This window comes from Pectinophora gossypiella, chromosome 18 (assembly GCF_024362695.1).
Source record: "Pectinophora gossypiella chromosome 18, ilPecGoss1.1, whole genome shotgun sequence".
In the NCBI taxonomy this organism is placed as follows: domain Eukaryota; kingdom Metazoa; phylum Arthropoda; class Insecta; order Lepidoptera; family Gelechiidae; genus Pectinophora; species Pectinophora gossypiella.
Genome location: NC_065421.1, coordinates 5,420,778 through 5,441,291, shown reverse-complemented (window position 1 = coordinate 5,441,291; position 20,514 = coordinate 5,420,778). Strand labels below are relative to the sequence as shown.

The 20,514-nt window shown below is 41.7% G+C and overlaps 3 protein-coding genes across 3 annotated transcripts; 2 read left to right on the top strand and 1 right to left on the bottom strand.

The window, feature by feature from the left end:
• Window positions 1-445: 445 nt before the first annotated feature.
• LOC126375060 (L-threonine dehydratase catabolic TdcB-like) lies at window positions 446-6,848 on the bottom strand. Its single transcript, XM_050021902.1, has 10 exons — window positions 6,834-6,848; window positions 5,947-6,072; window positions 5,184-5,254; window positions 4,656-4,752; window positions 3,945-4,135; window positions 3,241-3,403; window positions 2,460-2,615; window positions 1,926-2,062; window positions 1,361-1,586; window positions 446-613 (listed from the first exon to the last, which is right to left on the bottom strand). The coding sequence occupies exons 1-10, from the start codon at window positions 6,846-6,848 to the stop codon at window positions 446-448; spliced, it is 1,350 nt and encodes a 449-aa protein (XP_049877859.1).
• Window positions 6,849-7,056: 208 nt separating this feature from the next.
• LOC126375018 (DNA-directed RNA polymerase II subunit RPB3) lies at window positions 7,057-8,148 on the top strand. Its single transcript, XM_050021854.1, has one exon. The coding sequence runs from the start codon at window positions 7,182-7,184 to the stop codon at window positions 8,007-8,009; it is 828 nt and encodes a 275-aa protein (XP_049877811.1). The 5' UTR covers window positions 7,057-7,181; the 3' UTR covers window positions 8,010-8,148.
• A 210-nt stretch (window positions 8,149-8,358) lies between these two features.
• On the top strand, window positions 8,359-20,497 carry LOC126375059 (uncharacterized). The gene is given in 16 exon segments (XM_050021901.1): window positions 8,359-8,457; window positions 9,264-9,334; window positions 9,640-9,938; window positions 10,455-10,606; window positions 10,921-11,076; window positions 11,792-11,928; window positions 12,715-12,931; window positions 14,637-14,744; window positions 14,829-14,899; window positions 16,006-16,138; window positions 16,756-16,907; window positions 17,556-17,718; window positions 18,326-18,481; window positions 19,374-19,510; window positions 19,886-20,111; window positions 20,341-20,497. Coding segments are annotated over 16 exon segments (2,403 nt in total). The 3' UTR covers window positions 20,467-20,497.
• The last annotated feature ends 17 nt before the right edge of the window (window positions 20,498-20,514 follow it).

Sequence of the window (20,514 nt, the reverse complement as noted above, 5' to 3'; positions counted from 1 at the left end):
TCTACCAGTATTGCCACGATAATATACGTCCTTGAGGAAATAACATTGTTTGTAATGTTTGGAAATTACGTTACGAAGTTCGAGAGCATGACCAGGTCCACTTGTCTCGCAAACTATTTTTGCCTGAAAAACACTTGCATTAAGTAAGATTATTCTCATATTACATCGCTTGACGAAGTTCCAGGCGGCACTACACGGCTGTCACACTGATTTGTAGGAAGTTGCTCTTATCACGAACATCGGGGAACGGTCATTTGACCCGATGGATGATTCCCTGGCTGAAGAATATTGAAGAACTTAATGAGGTTTATTAGGACTTATTACTAGAATTGCAACCTATTAGGTAAATAGGTATACCTACTGAAATCCAACTGCTTCTTTATAAGCATACCCTTACTTTATAAAAATAAATTGAAAAGCATTAGGTCAAAATAAATATATAACTTTATTTTTTTCTATGAACTTCTTCAAGAGATTCCGTTAGAGATATGTGTCTAGTAGTTTCAGTTCCCTGGTGGTCCTTGAGAAAGAATACATCCTTGTAATTTGCGGCCATCAGTTCCCGTAGTTGATTTACGTTCTCGGGTCCGGTTGTCTCACAAACCACTTTCACCTGAAAGACGTTTGCATTGAGATGATTTACACATTCGAATCTTAATCATTTTAATATGGCGTCATAATTGCCTTTTTTGTACAAATTAAAAATATATAAACAGTTTTCAGCTAAATGAGTCGAACTCAATACGTAAATGAACTACGTGAGTGCCGCTAATTACAAAGTTGTCTTTCTCTAAGGTATTAAGTAGTCAGTACCTCCGACGTCATACGACACAGAGTAAAAAAAAGAAGGACCTCCCACCATCTAATCCGCAATATTACGTAACCAAGCTAGTTTAAGCCAATTGGGAAATGTTCCTATTTTTTATACCAGCTAACGTATAACCCGCACTAATGAAGACACCTGCAGGCTCTGCACGGCAATCGCGCCGCGCGTGGCGCGAATTATAAGGATTTCGACCAATAGACGCAGCGAATGCTGTCTACGTGGATAGATGTCGTACGGATATTGGTTAAAGCCCTCGATATAATTCGTGCCGGGCGCGTCGCGGTTGCCGTTGCTGCACTTCGTTGCTGGCACTTACACATAGTCTTTGACACAATTTTTTTATTGAATTCGGACAGGTTATAATTATGTACTTTGACGGTTGGGGAAGTATGAACATTTTGTCTTTTGGCTAAGTCCTCAGTTCACAGGAAGTCCTTACGGCGTAACATTGAAATTTTTTTCAATGTGGCTTATTGTAGGTTTACCATATGTGGAATAAACTACTTAGCCGGAATATACAACGATAAAACTTACTCGGACACTGAATATATTTCCCTTAAGCCAAGCACGCTCTTGGCCTATGTCTTTGATGGAGACTCCAATGGATCCGATGAGTTCGCAAAGTCTGGCCAGGCTGCCGGGACTGCAGCTCACATTCACCTTGAACTTGACCATTCGCTGCTCGGCCACCAGCCCGCGGTCGAGACACACCGACAGGATCGACGTGTCGATGTTACCCCCGGACAGGACGCAAACCACTCTGAAACGAAAAGAAAACTTTTTCGTGGATTTAATTGTCGCGGAAACGTTTGATTGTAATCCATCGCGAAAAGTTATCTGTTTTTTATTGATAAGACACGACAGTAGAGCTATTCCTATCGCGGGGTCAGTGTTCTTTTTTTTTTCAAAAGTTGCCTCAGGGACCTTAATGTGGAAACTAGCGAATAGCAGTTGTCTGTTTATTATGTTTTGGACCAATACAAGCCAATACATAGATACAATAGATAACTTTTTAGTTGCAGCACTCCACATACGATGTGAAGAAGGCTATGAGAGAGCAGACAGGATTCAATAGAATATACAACAAGAATACACTCACTTCTTACCATCGAGTTCGGGCACTAGGCCGGACAAGATGGCAGCGCACGCGACGGCCCCGCCCCCCTCCACTACGTATTTCTCCAACTCCACTATGCGCAGGATAGAGCGCGCCGCCCAGTCCTCCGTCACCACTACCTGTGTACAATATATAATGCGCACCACAGCGAGACAACGCAGCCAAAAGGCTGTCAACGTACAATGCACTCTGCTGCAGCGCGAGACTTGTGACAAGATTGCGAGTCAGATCACCAATAGCCGCGAGCGCTTTCACAAAAAAAAGGACATGATAATGTTGTCATCCCGTGAACCTGTGATCCCACATCAGGAACTTTCAGTTTTATAGGGGAAACTTTCACCGTTTACGATCTTCTTCGTCGACTTCGTTGTCCATGTCTACTTTCCTTAAATATTGACCATCAATAAAGAAAAAAATAAAGATCATTAATAAAGATCTTATAGATAAATTCCAGAATAGAAGATAACTGTTACGCAGAACGATAGATCATATAATACTAAGGTAGCAGAACGTTACCATTTTATCAACGAGGGGTTTGATGTTGAAGAAGGAGTTGTACCCTACAAGACCAACCGCTAGCCCGTCGGCTAATGTTCTTGATACGTCGCAGGCTACCGGCTCGCCTTTCTTCAGTGAAGTAGCCATACTGGCGCATTTATCTGTCTCTACTCCCTGTGAAGATAAAGTTATACCAAGATATTAATAATCAATAATCTCCCTAGCTAGCCATTATCCCGTTTTTTCACGAGGTTTCTCCTTCTAACCCGCGAAGGGAAAACTAGCCCAATACAGGTTAGGCCACATACCTCCGAAACTGCTTTTCTTGGGAATGTGGGATTCCTCACGATGTTTTCCTTCAGCGGAGCGATAATCATTTATGATCCAAACATGAATTCGAAAACAAATTCGACAATCATTGGTTTAGGCTTGTACTGGATTCGAACTTGCGACCTCAAAGTGAGAGGCAAGCGTTTTACCAACTGGACTACCAAGAATCACATAATACATCATATTAAGAATCGTTATTTTAGCTTAAGCCATGCAGACCACGCAGCAGTGGCGATCTGATAAACTGCGATTGGAACAAATTGTGAATAGGACGAAATACGGATGAGATGAAAGTTCCATGCACGCAGAGGTGCCGCTTTGTAATGTTTGGCCGTTTTGTAATATTCGGTTTGTACGCCCACGTTCACACGTAAATCTACTGCGGCGTAAAGCAGTTTCATACAACTTCCGTGGTACGAACTTTTAAACTGCTAATGGGACAAAATGTTGCAATGTCGATAAAACTAACATAAACCAGCGTGCTGGGCTTGAGATGCTTGACAGCGATGATGATGCCAGCCAGCAGCCCGCCGCCGCCCACCGGTACCAGCACCGCGTCCACGTCCGGCACCTGCTCCAGGATCTCCAGCCCGATGGTGCCTTGCCCGGCGATGATGTCCGGGTGGTCATATCTCATAAAACATCACATATTTTACACTTACTTATTCGTTCACAAAATGTACCTATTCACAATGAATTAGTGCTAGACACATACCTCCTCTCAATTAACCAAAGGGGGCTACTCCACTGCAGATTGTTGGTGGTGTATGGGGTTTTCAAGTGATAGAACATTCATCTTATTCCTGTTGCTCTTCTTTGGGGCAAGCATAGCTTTAATTCTTTATTAAGTATGTGTTAACATAGTCTTGTGCTAGCACTTTTTCGTAGGTTTGTTCTTAACACTTAGCCCATTCCGTCGATTTGTTCTTATCACTTAGCCCATTTTTGGCGATTTCATCATCATCATCATCAGCCGTATGACGCCCACTGCTGGGCATAGGCCTCCCCCAAGGATCTCCACGACGATCGGTCCTGCGCTGCCCGCATCCAGCGGCTTCCCGCGACCTTCACCAGATCGTCGGTCCACCTTGTAGCGGGCCTACCCACTGAGCGTCGTCCGACACGTATTTGGCGATTTATGCATTTTTAAAATTCACACCATCGTGAACTTACCCATTTATGTAAACTTGACCGTTTTCCTTAGCGAGTCTTATAGCTTCTTTTTTGGCGTCCATCATATTAGCACCGTGGACGACAACGTTAGCTCCGAATCCACGACATTTCTCGAGCTTCACAAGTGGCGCGACGCCAGGCATCACAACCGTTACTGGTATATTCAACATCTTGCCGTGGTAGCTTATACCCTGCGGTATCAAGGTAAGTAAGTGAAAACAGGGTTACGTTTTTAGCATTGATCGAGGCAGCGGCGAGGGAATTTGTGACACTGAAAAATTGACTTCTTTAACAATTTCATTAAGTGCAATATTTCGACAATTATAAATTGCTCGCGCGGGCACCAGGAGACGATATTTGGTAGAAAGACGATTGGACTTAATGAAAAAGGATATAAATGGGAAATAAAGTTCTGTCCTCGCCTCCGCTTTTAGCCTTCAAAGGGCACTAAAGTATTAAACTCTAAAACTATAACATTATTCGTCATTATCCCCCTAGGATTATCCCAGGGTCCGCTTACCAAACCTGTCGATTTGGCAGGTCCGGTTTTTTACAGAAGCGACTGCCTGTGTGACCTTCCAACCCGCGAAGGGTAAACCAGTCCAATACAGGTTAGGTCACATACCTCCTAAACTATTACATTATTATATCCATAAATGTTGTCTTACATAATCTACTAATCAATTCTATCAACAAAATGGTTTAGGGTACCTGTGAATGGTTGCCAAGGGAAGCGGCAGCCACTCCTCGGGTTCTGGTTTGATCATTGAGCTGCAGCAGCGCGTTGCGTGCCCCCCGTTCTTTGAAACTATCCATGTAACTTAGTGAACTTTTCTAAAGTACTTGTACACGAAATTGAGGAGCGAAATTATTTTAGTGTTACGCTTAGTGAGCTTTGAAATAAGACTACTCTGGGCGCCATCACACCCGCGTCAAACAGAGTACTGCGGGGCGGAAGGCAAGAGGGAAACCACTGCCCTATTTTTCCCTAAAAAGTAGCATGGAGAATGCTACACCGACAAGAGCATGGCCCTTAAATTAGTGATGATGGTTAAGTGAGCAATCGTGTATTAGGATACATTTCGTCAATCGAGTCGAATGCTTGCCAATACTTCGAAAAGACATGCGAGAAATAGGTCACCGAAATTACGCGTAGAGGCACTTTTAAACTCATCGAAATCATTAATTCAAAATCGTAATCTATTATGACTATCATAATAATAATCTGAAACGTCATACCTTCCAGTGTATTGTAGAAATTCGCATTTCAAATATACTTCCGCATTGCAAATGTTAGTTATGTGGGATGCCTGGAACAAGTATAAAGAATAAGTACCTACAAGTAGGTAATAAGCAGGTAAGTCCGATGCATCTGCCTGCATGATGGAAGAATAAACAAATTGCGGCACAATCGTGGCAAGTATTCACAGCATAAAATTTATAACATAACATAAGCTTACGACTATATCCCAATTGGGGTAGTCAGAGTCAAAGGTACTTTCTACATCCATCGCATGATGAACTACGTACCCACTCCTCGTTAAGCTCAACTAGGGTACTTAAATACTCCTAAAATAAAGATATTTTATGATCTTCATGTGTATTTTCCCCCTATATCGTCCTGAATGCAACTGTATTACGTCGGCACATAAGGAATTTAAAGTAAATAGGGTTTCACTGTTGGTATGAAAGAGATTAACATAACATAAGCTCGCGACTATATTCCATTGGGGTAGTCAGAGGTTCATCCATTGTAAGATGATCTAAGCACCTACACTTCACCGGGCTTTCTGTTAGACCAACGTAATAGGTGGTCCGCCCTGTATCGTCGTCTATAATGGTCGATCCAACTGTGTTAGTGAAAACTGCACTTAATATAAATTCAGGAACCGGGGTTCGAACCGGCGCTAGCCGGTTAACCACAGTGACTTTTTCGCATTGCGTAAATTATAGATACAACAATGCAAAATGTACTTAGCCAGTATGCTTCAAAATTACAGACCAAACACGGTGTTTTCATGATTCCACTTTGAATTCTAAATGCAGCGGCCGAAACGTCTTCAAAGGTAACTTTGCGAGGGTTGTTCTTGTCACACATAGGGTCGTAGTCCGGTGCATTTTTGTCCCCCTGAAACAGGTAACACACATTAATATTCAAGATTCATGCATGTACTTACTTACAAGGATCTTACAAAGAATCGTGATGCCCCACTAGTCGGGTTGTACAATCCAAAGATACGGCGATTTTTATTAGTATTATTACATACATTTTACATACATTTCATAGGGGAACCTAAAGCTGTTGCGTAGGTACTTCTCGTATAGACCTAGAATCACGAAATTTGTCAAGTAGCTAGGTCTTACAGCACAAATTAAGAAAAATATCCGAAAATCATGTTGTTCCATTACAAAAAAACATGATTTCGCGATTACAAACTTTTTGCAGTTGGTTAACTAATCGCAACGTATTTCTTTGTATGGAGATAATAGTTTTTCAACGGCAAAATCAAAGTCGGAACAGTCGGTGTGCGAGTCGGACTCGCATTTGACCGGCTTGTTTCTATTAATTTAAGGGATTAGACAAACACTTAATTATGAAGGTAATCAGTAAAAATATCTGAAAACGGATTTTTGTAACCTACCATTTCTCCTTATAAAGTAAAATAATGTAGAAAATGTTTTAAATTATAAAATAATAAAAATTATTTTCAAAATAAAACTTGACAAATAAATCTGACAAAAGTTCAAAAATAAATGAATAGAGGAAAGCGAAAAGAAGTTCAGAATAGAAAAGTTTTATTTATTTTAAATGATAACGACGGTGATTATAACTTCCTATCAAAAGTGGCTGCAAGTTGTTGTTGCTGCTCTGTCGTGGGCTCTGCCCACCTCATTAGCAATCATGGGTTAGGTGTGAGTCACATTAGTACGCTTCCATTTAATGAAAATTTTATACTTGAACAAAAATTTGGGCGGGAATCCTTGGCGGATGAATTGTCTTATGGGGTAAGGGATTTGAAATGTTGCAATATCAAACAAGGCTGTATGAGTGAAAGCGTTGCCTTTCGTTCGGAAAAAGAATACTGACTGATTAAAAAAAATGTCGCTCTGACATTGACAGTTTGAGTAAGCGAAGCGATACTCGGCAAGCCGCGTATTTTTGTGAATTACACGAAAACAAAAGTATAGAACCAGCAATAAAGAACAAATCCTATTGGTTAGAGTAATATTTGCAAAATGCCATATGCGAATCAGCCGTCTGTGCACATAACGGAACTAACTGATGATAATGTGAAGTTCGTGGTGGAAGACACGGAGTTGAGCGTCGCCAACAGCATGAGGCGCGTGTTCATCGCTGAGACGCCGACGATGGCCATCGACTGGGTGCAGCTGGACGCCAATTCCACAGTGCTCAGTGACGAGTTCCTGGCACACAGAATCGGTCTCATCCCGCTCATATCCGACGATGTCGTCGACAAAATCCGCTATTCCAGAGATTGTATGTGTGCAGACTTCTGCTCTGAATGTAGTGTTGAGTTCACGCTCGACGTGAAATGCACAGATGATCAGACGAGGCATGTGACCACTGCAGACTTGAAGTCCAGCGATCCCCGAGTGGTGCCAGTGACATCGCGCCACCGAGATGAAGACCAAACCGATTACGGAGAAGCTGACGAAATACTGATTATAAAACTGCGAAAAGGTCAAGAACTGAAACTTAGAGCTTATGCCAAGAAAGGGTTTGGCAAAGAACATGCTAAGTGGAATCCAACTGCGGGTGTATCATTTGAGTATGATCCGGATAATATCATGAGGCACACTTTGTATCCCAAACCAGATGAGTGGCCTAAGAGTGAACATTCAGAACTGGATGAAGACCAGTATGAAGCAGAGTTCAACTGGGAGGCGAAGCCAAACAAATTTTTCTACAATGTGGAGTCCTCGGGAGCACTCAAGCCAGAGAACATTGTGTTAATGGGAATAGTTGTGTTGAAGAACAAATTATTGAACTTACAAGTACAGCTCGCTCAAGAAGTACAGAATGATGCTTTAGCTATTAATTAAAATAAGACATTACCTATTTGGAATAAATAACTATTTTTAAGGATAAAAGAATAATGTATTCTCATTTAGAAAAATCTGCTCTATCTGTAAACTTTTTCCATATGAGCCATAAATTGCTATAATTCTCTTTCCTCATCCTTCTGATTTTTGACAACTAAATATTTTTTTACCTCTTAGACCTAATCTTAGACATTTCAGTCTTCATTCTGTCAATCAAGCAAAACCTGCCTACAAAATATAAAATAATGCAAAATTAATACATCATTAGTCAATTTAGTACAGAATTCAAATTAGATATAAACAAACAAACATCCATATGCAGCGAAATTCGTTAAAAAGTAAAGTAAAAATGGGTGATAAGAAGAGTAAAGAAAAGCAGCAGCTGTTTGAACCATCATACTGGCATGTGACCGGTGATAGTGCCCAAAGCATTAGCAAAGCAAAAGAGGTATATTACTTAATTCGCCTATTTGCAATGTGCATAAACAGCCTACATAGTTTCTGCTGGGCACAGACCTCCCTTCGGTGAACTGGAGGGGCTATGGAGCATACTCCACCACACTGCACCACTGCTGGTTTTACTTAAACATAAACAGTCTATATCAATGCTTTCCTGCTGGGTCTCATCCTCTGTTCTGGGGTATAATTATATGGATATTTTATCTGTTCGCGTCGATATAGGTGCAACTGTACCGTACATTTGGTAGATATTAATAAAAACTGTGTTTCCAATATCTTAGAATAACAATACTTCGTATAGACAAAATATGTGGGTCATAAATACACCATTTAATTATTTTTATAGCAAAAAGAGGAAGAACCAACGGAAAGTGTAAGCAATATAAAGATAAAACTTCAAGATGTTCAGGACGCACACAACAGGATCAAAAACAACATTGTATGCACGCCACTTGTGGTTCGTAAATTGAAAACTTATTTGAATTTAATGGATTAAGCATTTTCAAGTAAGTCCCTCAAGCTACGTTCGGTCGCGCAAGAAAAGGCGGCCCTTATTTGTGAATCAAAATTGAGATTCAGATATTATAGGTAACCTGTTTCGAATTCGCAGATAGGTGGACAATCTGATATGGTAAAAATACTATAATCTGATATGCAACTTCCGCAGAAAATCGGTAGGAAGTTATGTAGAGTCAACTAGGCTGGCCCTATAATATTTAAGGAGGGATCTTAAATAAAACACTATGATTTAAGTTAATAATTGTTATTATTTAAGCCACGTCATTATTTTTACAGAAAGCTAAATACGTAAGCACAAACAGATGTAAAGTGTATTTCAAATGTGAGAATTTGCAGAATACAGGAAGGTAATAAAGTCTTCATTACTTACAAGAAATGTTCTTTCGTTTGGGTTAGGTTGATGACCGACCTTATCAACCCTAGTGTCAGGGATACTATTGTGCCGTCATAGGCCCCTGAAATGGCTCATGTAACGTACTGTTTAACTTCTTAACGTACCTTCCGGAATCATTTCATTTTTCGGTCAATCAGGTGATTTCAGTCTGCAATTTCTTAAACAAACAAGAAATGTTAAAAGTGTGTATATACTATATAATCATAGCATATTAATAATATTCCAAATACATTTCTACTATTTTCTATCTCTGTTTAGTTTTAAAGTTCGTGGAGCGTACAATGTAATGGCTTTATTGACGAGTTCTGAGAAAAGCAAAGGGTGCACAGTTTCGGGCGGACGAAATTTTCTTTCGGCTATGACTTACTGTGGCTTCCGTGAGTCTGTGCCGATCAACGTGGTCGTGCCCAAGGACTGCCCCATTGCGGAGAAACAGCGATACAAGGAGAACTTCGGAATTGTCAAAGTACACGGCAATGATGGAAACGAAGCCAGCCTCGATGCACTCTCATACAGCGAACAGATCGGATCTAAATACATACATGGGTAATAAACACGTTTATACGATCACTGAAAGATAACTCTCTAAGTAGTAAGTAAGTACTATTACTTACATACCGCATTTAGTAAATCTTTCAGTGATTGACGACATGTAGTCGTCGTGACAGTAGTCGTCGTGCGACTATGAATCATTATCATGATCACAAATCATATTTATTGTCCCATCCGTTGCATGATGTGACTGTATATCGCGTAGGTACCCAGGGCCGTGTTTAACCTATTGAAGGAATGACAGGGTCCCATTACCTTTGACAAAAAACTAGGTGTTTTGTTAATATAGGCAAAACGCATAATTCTTAATTTATTCAACTGTTATCAAGCTTTCTTAATTTATTCAACTGTTATCAATTGGGGTCTTTGCAGGAGCTAGGGTGCCCCCTAAAATCGCCGGGCCTTGGGGGGTTTGCCCAGAGTACCCAATTGAAAAGATATGTACCCAAAGTTTATGACAAGAACAAATACCCGAGTAGTTCGTAAGAAAAGTATTGGTGCTATTGTCAGGACGGACCGAGTGGACCTGATGGCGGGTTACGGGACAGTTGGGTTGGAGGTGTTGACGCAGTTGGACCGGCTCGACGCCATCATCTGCCCGGTCGGCAGCGGCGGGCTCGTCGCCGGCATCATCGTCGCCGTCAAGACGCTCAAGCCCAACACTTTGGTTTATGTATGTTCGTTTGTATTCCTTGTTTTTTGTCGCATCGACACTTCATACATCCGGTCGCGTAGTTAATGCCATTTGGGGCAAAATTTAAATCGAAAAATATTCTGACCTTTGAACTCTCAGCTCTTATCAAGCCATTACACCATCGGGTCCTCATCCTGTCCATGCTCATTCGATCTATGTATCGTCATTAACCCGACGCCGGCGCCATGTATCTATAATATTGAGTACATCCATCGCAATGAACTAAGCACGGGTAAAAAGTGCTATAAAAACAAAAATCATTCCTAAATCAAGTTGTCTCAATTTTAACCCAGGGAGTGGAAAGCGCAGTCTCCCCTGTAATGACGCACGCACTAGCTGAGAAGAAGCCGGTGATGGTGCACGGCGACCCCAGCATCGCCGACAGCCTGGCGCACTTCATCGCCAGCAACAACGCCTTCAACGTCATCCGGGGCTACCTGGACAGGATGGTTGGGATCTTGATCTAGTCATCAGTGGTGGCCCTAGCAAAATATTTAGCTGGTGCGAGACTTCACAGTGGCGCCCCTCAAAATACAGTTTTTTTCGATTCGTTTACGGCCACCGAAATATACTTACCTAACTAAATATTTTAAAGATGTCGTTTAGCCGCTAAGAGGTATAATTTACAGGGCAGGTGTGCTCAATTTAGTTACTCCCCTGTAGATCTGGAGCACTCAGCCAGGGTGGTTCTGGTCTTGATTCTGGCGTAACCCTAGTAGTAACATTTTAGGTCTTCTTATCAGGTTACTCTTGACGTCTTGAATTAGTCCACCCCATTAGGGATGACGGGCGTGAATTTATGTATGATTAATCGGTGATTAATATCGGTGAATATATAGGTAAGACAATAAGATAGGTGAAGGTAAGAAAACAAATCCCCTCTATTGACGCTTTTTGTTTTTTTTTTTCATATAAAAGACATCAACGAGAGCAAGCTTAGAGTGTTAGAAATTACGTTTGCTCGTGTTCAACTCAGTTGCAGTTAGTTACTCATTAGGTAAAGGATTATGCTCCAATGTATAGAGATTCGCCACTTCTTCTCCTTCTTTTAATCCTATTATCCCCTGCTGGTATGGACGAACAACAGATTTTCGCTCGCGATCTTTTTCGCAATCACTACTCTGAAATAAATTCTAAACTTATTAAATCGATTTAAAAATCCAGATAACGGTGGAAGAAGTGTGGATAGCCCGAGCAATAATCACGCTGTTGGAGCGAGAAAAGCTGATAGTGGAGGGCGCTGGAGCTTGCAGCGTGGCCGCCATACTCGCCAACAAGGTGCCAGAGCTTCATGGGAAGAAGTAAAACCATTCACTACTTTCAATTGGGTAGTTTCCTAGGTTTATTATTATTGCGTATGGCAGACAAAAATAAAATAACCTGCGTGGATCATATATCCACCTTAAGTTCCCCTAACCAAGTCTCTGCCGCATCCGTCACATAATGCAGCTCGGCTATGCCACCTGGGAACCGGTGTAGAGGGCACTCGTTCACTATGTGAGATAGGGTTTGATCCGGGTGACCACATTCACAGTATGGCGACTCCTTTAAGCCCCATTTATGTAGGTGAAGGTTCGACTTTCCATGGTTTCCTAGGTCAAAGATAAATTATTAAATTCTGATTAAGTCCATGCTAACTTATTATTTGGGGCATCCGTTCGGGTAGTAACGAATACTATAATTACACACATGAACAGTCTACATATGCTTCACTGCTGAGCACAGGCCTCTCCTAAATCAATCGGAGGGGGTAAATACAATCAATACAATCTTAACGGGTACACCACGGCAACGAATACAATCCGAGATAAAACCAGTCACGAGTTTAACCTCACACACTAAGATACACAGTATATTTGACGACTTATGTGACTGCTTATCATAACTCTTCTTCTGTCGTATGGCCAGTAAGATCGATGACCGACCTCAACAACCCTGGTGTCAGGGTATTGATTAAGGGTTCTGGGGTTTTATTAAGTATTATTGATTGATTGAGCCGCCAGAGATTCTCTGGTCTCTCAGTAAGAATAATAAACTTTAGTCGTAAGTAGGAACCAATGTTCTACTAAATATGGTCCGTTGTCCAGTGTGGTGTGCATCCTCTCCGGCGGGAACGTGAACAGCTCCCGTCTTTCGCGGGTCATTGACCGCGGGCTGGCGGCGGAGGGTAGGCTGGTGAAGTTTATCACGACGGTGCCCGACGTGCCTGGCGCCATGGCCAAGCTGCTGGCGCGGCTGTGCGAGGCCGGGGTGGACGTGAGGAGCCTGGTGCCCGAGCGCACCTGGATGAAGAGGGATGTCTTCGCTATTTCTGTAAGAGTTGTCGCAAATCATCACCCGTACTAGAGCGGAGCGTAAAGATATGTGTAACATTGACAAATCCGTATCTGGCGTCGTCATTTGTTTCCATATTGCTACCTATTATCTATCATCGTGCGGGTTGTGAGATGAATTACCAACCTCATCTCAATAACAACCCTGTCACCAGTGTCCGCCGGAGCCGCCAAAAACTTTACATGGCTCATGTAAAGACTACGTACTTACATCAGTAAGTTTTAACCGGACCAACGGTTTAACGTGCCGTCAGGGATCATCTTATTTTTGTCAATCGGATGATCAGCCAATATCCTAACAAGATCGATGGAGAAGCGCTGATCATTTGCAGCCTGCTCTAGGTGTGATTAACCAAGATTGCGCTTATTTTTGTCCTGAGTTTATGCTTTTGTGCAATAAAGAATTGTTGATTGATTTATTGAATGAATGGTGCCACTCCTATGTTTCATTGTTTGCCAGGTAACAATGATGATCGAGACATGCGACAGCAACCACTCCAAGGAACTAGAGAAGAGACTCCTGAAGGAGTACCCGCAGTCACACTTCATCATGGTGTAACAGTTTTCATAATTATTTGAACCGCTAAGTTGTTACGTCGCAAATATTTTGTATTCATATAAGTACCTATAACAATTAACAGAGTAAACAGATGTAGACAGATTCTTTAGTTTTATTTAGTATTAGATGACCCGGTGAACTTAGTATTACCCTTTTCCATACTTTCGCAGCGTTTAAACCTTCCCTGGACTTCCACGAATATTTCAAGACTAAAATTTAGCCAAATCGGTTCAGCCGTTCTCGAGTTTAAGTGAAACAAACGAACAGCAATTCATTTTTATTTCTGATTATGTATAGATGAATAGAATGTAATAAGATTTGATTGAAAATTTTATCTATAACCTTTACTATAATATTTAACCATTTATGAGAATATTGGTAAAAGAAGAGGCCATTGTGAGGAGACACCAAGCAGATACAAAGTGGAGGAAGGAATAGAAAAATATCCATTCTCCTATTTGTATAGAACTTTATACCACGAAAGTAATAAGTACTCATGTACTACTATTTTACACACCACACCCTATCATTGTGTCACATACTGGCATATTAGTAAACGATTTTCGGTGACAGAAGCGAAATAGAAGTAGGAACCTCCCCGTCATCTTTGAAAGATATCCCAAATCTTCAGTTTTACAGTATCTATATCCAAAATTATTCGTCACTTTTGCCATTTACAGTTACTATTTATATTTTTGGTGGAGTTTAAATATTGTATGATAGAATGGTATGTACATAATCTCACGAAGTTAATGTAAGTACGGACAAGTAAAATAGTAATTTACAATAAAGGTCCACACCTTATGCGGAGACTGGACAGATTCGGATTTGAACAGATTCTGGATTCGGCAGATTCTGAATTCCCCTAATGGTGGTTGCAATTTGGCTTTAAGTAAATATTTCGCTCTAATCTACATCCATTTTGTTCTGTGCGCTTTTAAAGTAACTTTTGCACCCCGGCAGGGGCATGTTTATAAAGTTGGAACATTCTCGAATCGGGAACAGTACATCACTGAACGTGATGAACCGTCTACTAGTAGTGTCAGGCTACCATACCAACCACAACTGGATCTCAGCAGGTATACTTACATATTACGAATATTATTACAATCAACAGAATGCTACAGAATTGTTTACCGGCACCCAACCCCACATTTTAACATTCGCCGAGATAAAGCAAGCGGCTGAAAGGATCGAAGGTGGAATCATACACACTCCACTATGTGTAAGCACTACCACTCTACGTTATATGAAACTTTACTTATCTGCGTTGTAAGGACTTATAATACCGGTACTGTTTTATTTGTAGGAAGCAAAAATTAGCAAATACATGGACTACGATATTTATCTCAAGTGTGAGAACTTGCAGTACACTGGCAGGTAAAATAATAACTTTTCTATGTACAATATAGACACGTAATCACAGGAGAGTGGGGTCACAGCCATTCTTGATAAAAGTATCCGGGTGAATCTCAAAATTTCAAGTTTGGTGGCGAAATTTCATATTATTTTTTCGTGAAAAATTGGGTTCCGACATGAAAAAGATCCAAAAGGATCCTCGGTTCCGACATGAAAAAGGAATTTTTCAATTCCCAATTTCCCCAATTTTTCACGAAAAAATTATATGACAGTTCGCCACCAAACTTGACACATTTTGATATTCACCCATCCCCATCCTAAATTGTAGGCAGGCCAGGGAATGAAAGGTTCCATCGCGTTGGACCTTGGAGCGTCCAATAGGCTAGTTTCCAACTAGTCAAATCAGTTAATTTTACTAAACGTCAAAACACGAAATTACTTTGGAACTTGTATGAAAAAGCCGTAATAGAAAAACGTAATAAAATATCGGACTCATTATAAATAGAAAAAAGAAAATGTTTATCGTTACTTTTAGATCTGTGTTTATTTAGTAATCAGAATTCATAATTTACCATGGACCTAGTACAGTCATGAGCAATATCATATACCCACTTTAGAACCCTGTCGCACTAACATATTTGACATTTAATGAGACTTACCGGTCAATTTGTCGAAAAAGTTAATGTGTTTTTTTTTTTTTTGACGTGACTTATTGTAGATTTGCCGCAGATGGCATTAACTACTTGGCCGGACAAATGGGGAGCGCTGAAGGCTCTCACCCGGTACAACGTTTAAGACAACAGGCCTGAGGGTGCCCAGTTGGGCGCGAACCTCGGCTCAGGGCGTCGTCTGAGAGGAAAAATATTTGAAAGAATTAATCAACCCTAGTGGGTCGATAGCGATAAGCGCTGAATGAGGGAAATCGTCGACCACGCCGGCGGGGTCGATATCGGGGCTCTGAAGTGTTTGGTGTCGCGAGCTGATTGGCTGCCTCTATGGCTAGAGTAAAGTACATGACCTAAATGTCAAACATATACTTACGTAGTAAGTACGTACATATACTACACGTACATATTCATTACGTAGTTAGGTACCCCAAACCCACTAAAAACAATTGTTGTCTAAAGCTGTGCAGAACGAGGTATACGGAACGCGTTTGTGGCGAAGTTCGAGGATCTGAGCAAGCGCGGGGTGATCGTGCCGTCTGGAGGCAACATGGCGCTGGCGGCAGCCTACCATGGCGGCATCATGGGCGTGCCGGTGAGCATATTACGTACACTATAAGAGCGCGTTCACATATAAGCGTTTTTATAATTAAAACACATAATAACGGGTTCTTACCGCGTTTAAAGTAGGGATATGAGACTCGATATTTCGACACTGTTGCAAGTGCCATGATCACGGGATGACACTGACTGTGATCATGGCACCCGTTATTACGTGTTTTAATTATGATAATAACCGCGTAAACTTAAAACAAAGTATAAGCGTTTTTGTCGCGCGACTGTATCGCATCTATGTCGCGCCACAGCAGTGCCACTCGTGTCCATACATATTTGATTAGTGCAGCTACAGCGCGACGGTTGCTCGACAGTTGTGCGACTGCAGCGTTAGCGACAGCGACGTCAGGTTTCGCTTTGCAGCGCTACAGACGTGCGACATAAATGTCTGTTAAAGGGCTCTTAAAGCGAATTGGTGGGTAGATGGTCCATCGAAACCACTCTGATTTAAACGTTCATACAAAAGACATCAACGAGAGCACTTATAAATTTATCATTGTATTATAATTATTAAAAGCTGTAACTGATGGTTATATAACCTTTTATTTACATTAAACTGCAAGATTTTTGTATGAAGTGTCCGGGGTGTGGCTGCAGGTGACAGTGGCGATGCCGGACCGCACCCCGCCGGCGGTGTCGCAGCGCTGTTCCGAGCTGGGCGCCGACGTGGTGCTAGTGGGAGACAACGTGGACGATGCCATTACCTACGCGCGCAAGGTCTGCAAGGACACTAAGCAGACTTATATTTGGTAACTCAATTGTCATTACTAGGCGGCGGCGCGATCTGTTGTCCATCGACTCCATCTCATGTTATTGACACCGTATAGAACATTAAAACCTGAACCCCGCCCCGCCCCTGGTGCGGTGTCTCTAACAACCTGACTACAGGATAAATGAATTTTGCGACGGAAAATTCCACTTGATATTATTAACTCGGAATCATTAGCTGAATCCCCCTCCCCCCCTGTATAGTTAATAACAATTGTGTAAGACAATGTTCCATAGGTAACTAAACAGCTTGTCCGGCTTCCATAGCTATATCTGCAACTGCAAAGCACAGAGTCACAAACAGAAGAAATAAGTCTAAGTACCCGTTCGGGTTTCACACGATCTACCAAAAAGTTTTTATTAAGTGCTTAATTATGTATTTTTAAAATATAAAGAAGACTTTTTAGTGTGTTTCCCATATAAAAGGTAGAAGTAGTAGGATGAGAAGGATACCGAAATGTTCAAGGCCAAAGAAACGTTTTCTTCAAGGACTTGAAACAAAGAACATTGATAAATACTTTCTCATAAACTAATAAACAAAGAACAGCGATTCACCCATGCCTTTCACACCCACCGAGGCTAAGTATTTTGGTGAATTATTCCCTTTATTCCTCGCCGTGTCATTGCAGCTCGGACGACCCCCTAGTGATGGCAGGCCTGGGCACGATAGGGCTGGAGATAGTGACACAACTGCCGGAGGTAGACGCCGTCATCGTGCCCGTGTCCGCTGGGGGGTTGCTAGCCGCCGTGCTCATTGCGTGCAAGAAACTCAAGTGCTCCTGTCTTGTCTATGTGAGTCTATTAGAGTTATTTGTAGTTTATTTTTCAATAACGCTTCTTATATGCTGGAACAAGAAAAAAAATCGTTGAACGCGATCAGCTCATCTGCTCGGCCATGTCGCAAAAACAAACAGAGTATTATTAGTGGAGATTATTTTGTTGGTTTGACTGATTGTACCTAGATTTGCCGCAGATGGCATTAACTAGACCAGGTGCTTGGCTGGATCTAGTGCTTCTGTCTACTCTGAATGCTTACCCATGATAGCAATGCGAACAGACTTCAATTTCACGTTCAATTTTTAATACTCGTATAATAAGTTAGTCTATCACGCGAGTGATGTCGCGGATAACAGCTAGTGTTTTGTATCGGTCTTCATTAGCTCATCCGTCCATGTTTTTATAACGAATCCACTCCCCAGGGTTAACGGCCTCCATGGTCCAGTGGTTTGAGCGTTCGGCTCACGATCTGGAGGTCCCGGGTTCAAATCCCGGTGGGGACATATCACGAAAGTCACTTTGTGATCCCTAGTTTGGTTAGGACATCAATAGTAACCCTGACACCAGGGTTGATGAGGTTGGTAATCCACCTCACAACCCACACGATAGAAGAACTTCCCAGGGTGCAGAATGCGCGAAGGTGCCGAAGATGATGAAAGCCCTGCAGGCCGGCGAGCCAGTGTCAACGCCCGTGGTGCCCAACCTGGCTGATGGGCTCAGCGCGTCCATCGTCGGTAACAACGCCTTCGCCACCATCAGGGGCCGGCTTGACAGAATGGTCTGTTGTTTATTGGAGCTGTAGCTTTGTTATGTTATGTTAGTGGGTTCTTGGGGGGGTTAAAAAGGCCACATCGAAGTAATTCATCTAAGAAAGCAATATTTCAATTTGACATTTGTTTGCATAGCGCACTTACTTTTATGTGCGCAAATGTCAAATTGCAATATTGCTTTCTTAGATGAATTACTTCGATGTGGCCATTTTAACCCACCTGTTTTCCGCATTAGACAAATTATTTTAGAAAAAATGCAGATATAAGTAATAAAAGAAAATACAGTCAGTTTGCAAAGTCAGCCACGGAGATGGTCTATTATGCGTGCTATATTGTGTGACGATAAAAACTACTTTTCTTATTGCGAAGGCTTTGGCTAAATCGCATTCTAAAGTACTCTATTTCTCTCAGAAAAGTTGATAGATAGGTACTATTTAATGTCCATCTCTTGGTTTCGGTTTTCATGCCAATTTTCATCAAAATCATTGCAGCGGTTTAGTCGTGAGATGCTAGCATAGGTAGAGACAGGAGCTCGTAGCTCGTATTTTTGAATCGTTCGTCCCCAACTCACTTGCCAAAATACATACACCTGTCTCATCATACCGATGTACGGTCATTTGTATGTCACGAGTATTAATACATGATGCTAATATACCTATCATGTAAAGTGTATACACACTTTGAAACCATGTCACATTAACTTTTTTGACAAATTAAACCGTAAGTCTCAATAAATGTCAAATATGATAGTGCGACAGGGTTCTAAAGTGGATACATGATATTGCTCATGACTGTACTAGGTACGTGGAATGGGTATGGACTTTCACACGCGAATCGAAAACGAACGATTCAAAAATACGGCTCACGAATCGTAAAATAATATGTACCTATTATCCACAGTTGGTGGTGGACGAGACGTACATATCGCGCGCGTTGATCGGCATGATCGAGCGGGAGCGGCTGGTGGCCGACGGAGCTGGCGTGTGCGCAGTCGCCGCCGTCATTCAGGGACTCGTGCCGGAGCTCAAGGGGAAACGGTAAGGTTATTTACTGCTTCCTCCCTTATCTCACTCTAGATGGATCGACACAAGGTGACTTCTTTCATTTATGTGCGTGATCTGCACTTTCTTGGTTCGGCCCCTACCCCTAAATCCATCCACATTTGTTTGTAATGTGCCTTTCATCACTCCTCCTCACATGCCCATGGCCCATACCACCATTATTTATTATCTCATTTTAAAACGCCTACTATTTTTATATGAGCAAATTATTTTAACTTTGCTTTTCTATATAAAACATGCCAGGAAATGATACAAACTTCGATTTCTTCTTCTTCACGGGTATAAAAAGATCGTATCGCGATGTTATGTGAGACGGTGGTAAATATTTGTAGATATCTTTCTTCTCTTTAGTGCGGTGTGCATAATAAGCGGCGGGAACATAGAATGCGGTAAACTATCACGCATGATCCAGCGCGGGCTGGGCGCCACGGGTCGGTTGCTGCGGTTCGCCGTGGCCGTGCCCGACCACCGCTCGGGATTGGAGAAGCTGGCTCAAGTCGTGGCCAACGAGAACGCCGTGCTCAAGAGCGTTGTTACAGAGCAGCTGTGGCTGCATAGTGACGTTGGCTCTACTTGGGTATGTACTTCTTTAGTTAGCAGAACTGTTCAAAGTTAAATTTATTATGTCTCATTTTATGCATTATTTCGATGTTGCGAAGTGCTTAATCATCAAATTTTATATGGTATAAGAATTTAAGACTTTGTGCAAACATGAGTAGATTATGTTTACTAGGACTCAGCAGTGGATAATCTAGGACAGTCAAAAAATAAATTCAGTTAAGTAGGTATTGTAAAATTGTTTTCAGGCAAATGTTGTGGTGGAAACAGCAAATGAAGAGCATTCTGCCAATATCAAGGACAGGCTACGAGAGGTCTACCCTTCAGCCAGATTTGCAGTTTCAGATCTTGATTATAAACATAAGTCACGTTAACCATATTGTAATGTGTAATGGATGTAATGTAACAAATGTTGAGTGAAT

What these genes read in the sequence shown, in the direction of transcription:
- LOC126375060 (XM_050021902.1), bottom strand. An exon ending in CCCTTGGCAACCATTCACAG is followed by an intron (nt 4,136 to 4,655) that starts GTACCCTAAACC and finishes TTGATACCGCAG; the next exon opens with GGTATAAGCTACCACGGCAA. An exon ending in GGTCAAGTTTACATAAATGG is followed by an intron (nt 3,404 to 3,944) that starts GTAAGTTCACGA and finishes ATGTTTTATGAG; the next exon opens with ATATGACCACCCGGACATCA.
- LOC126375018 (XM_050021854.1), top strand. Translation starts at nt 7,182, where the DNA reads ATGCCATATGCGAATCAGCCGTCTGTGCACATAACGGAACTAACTGAT.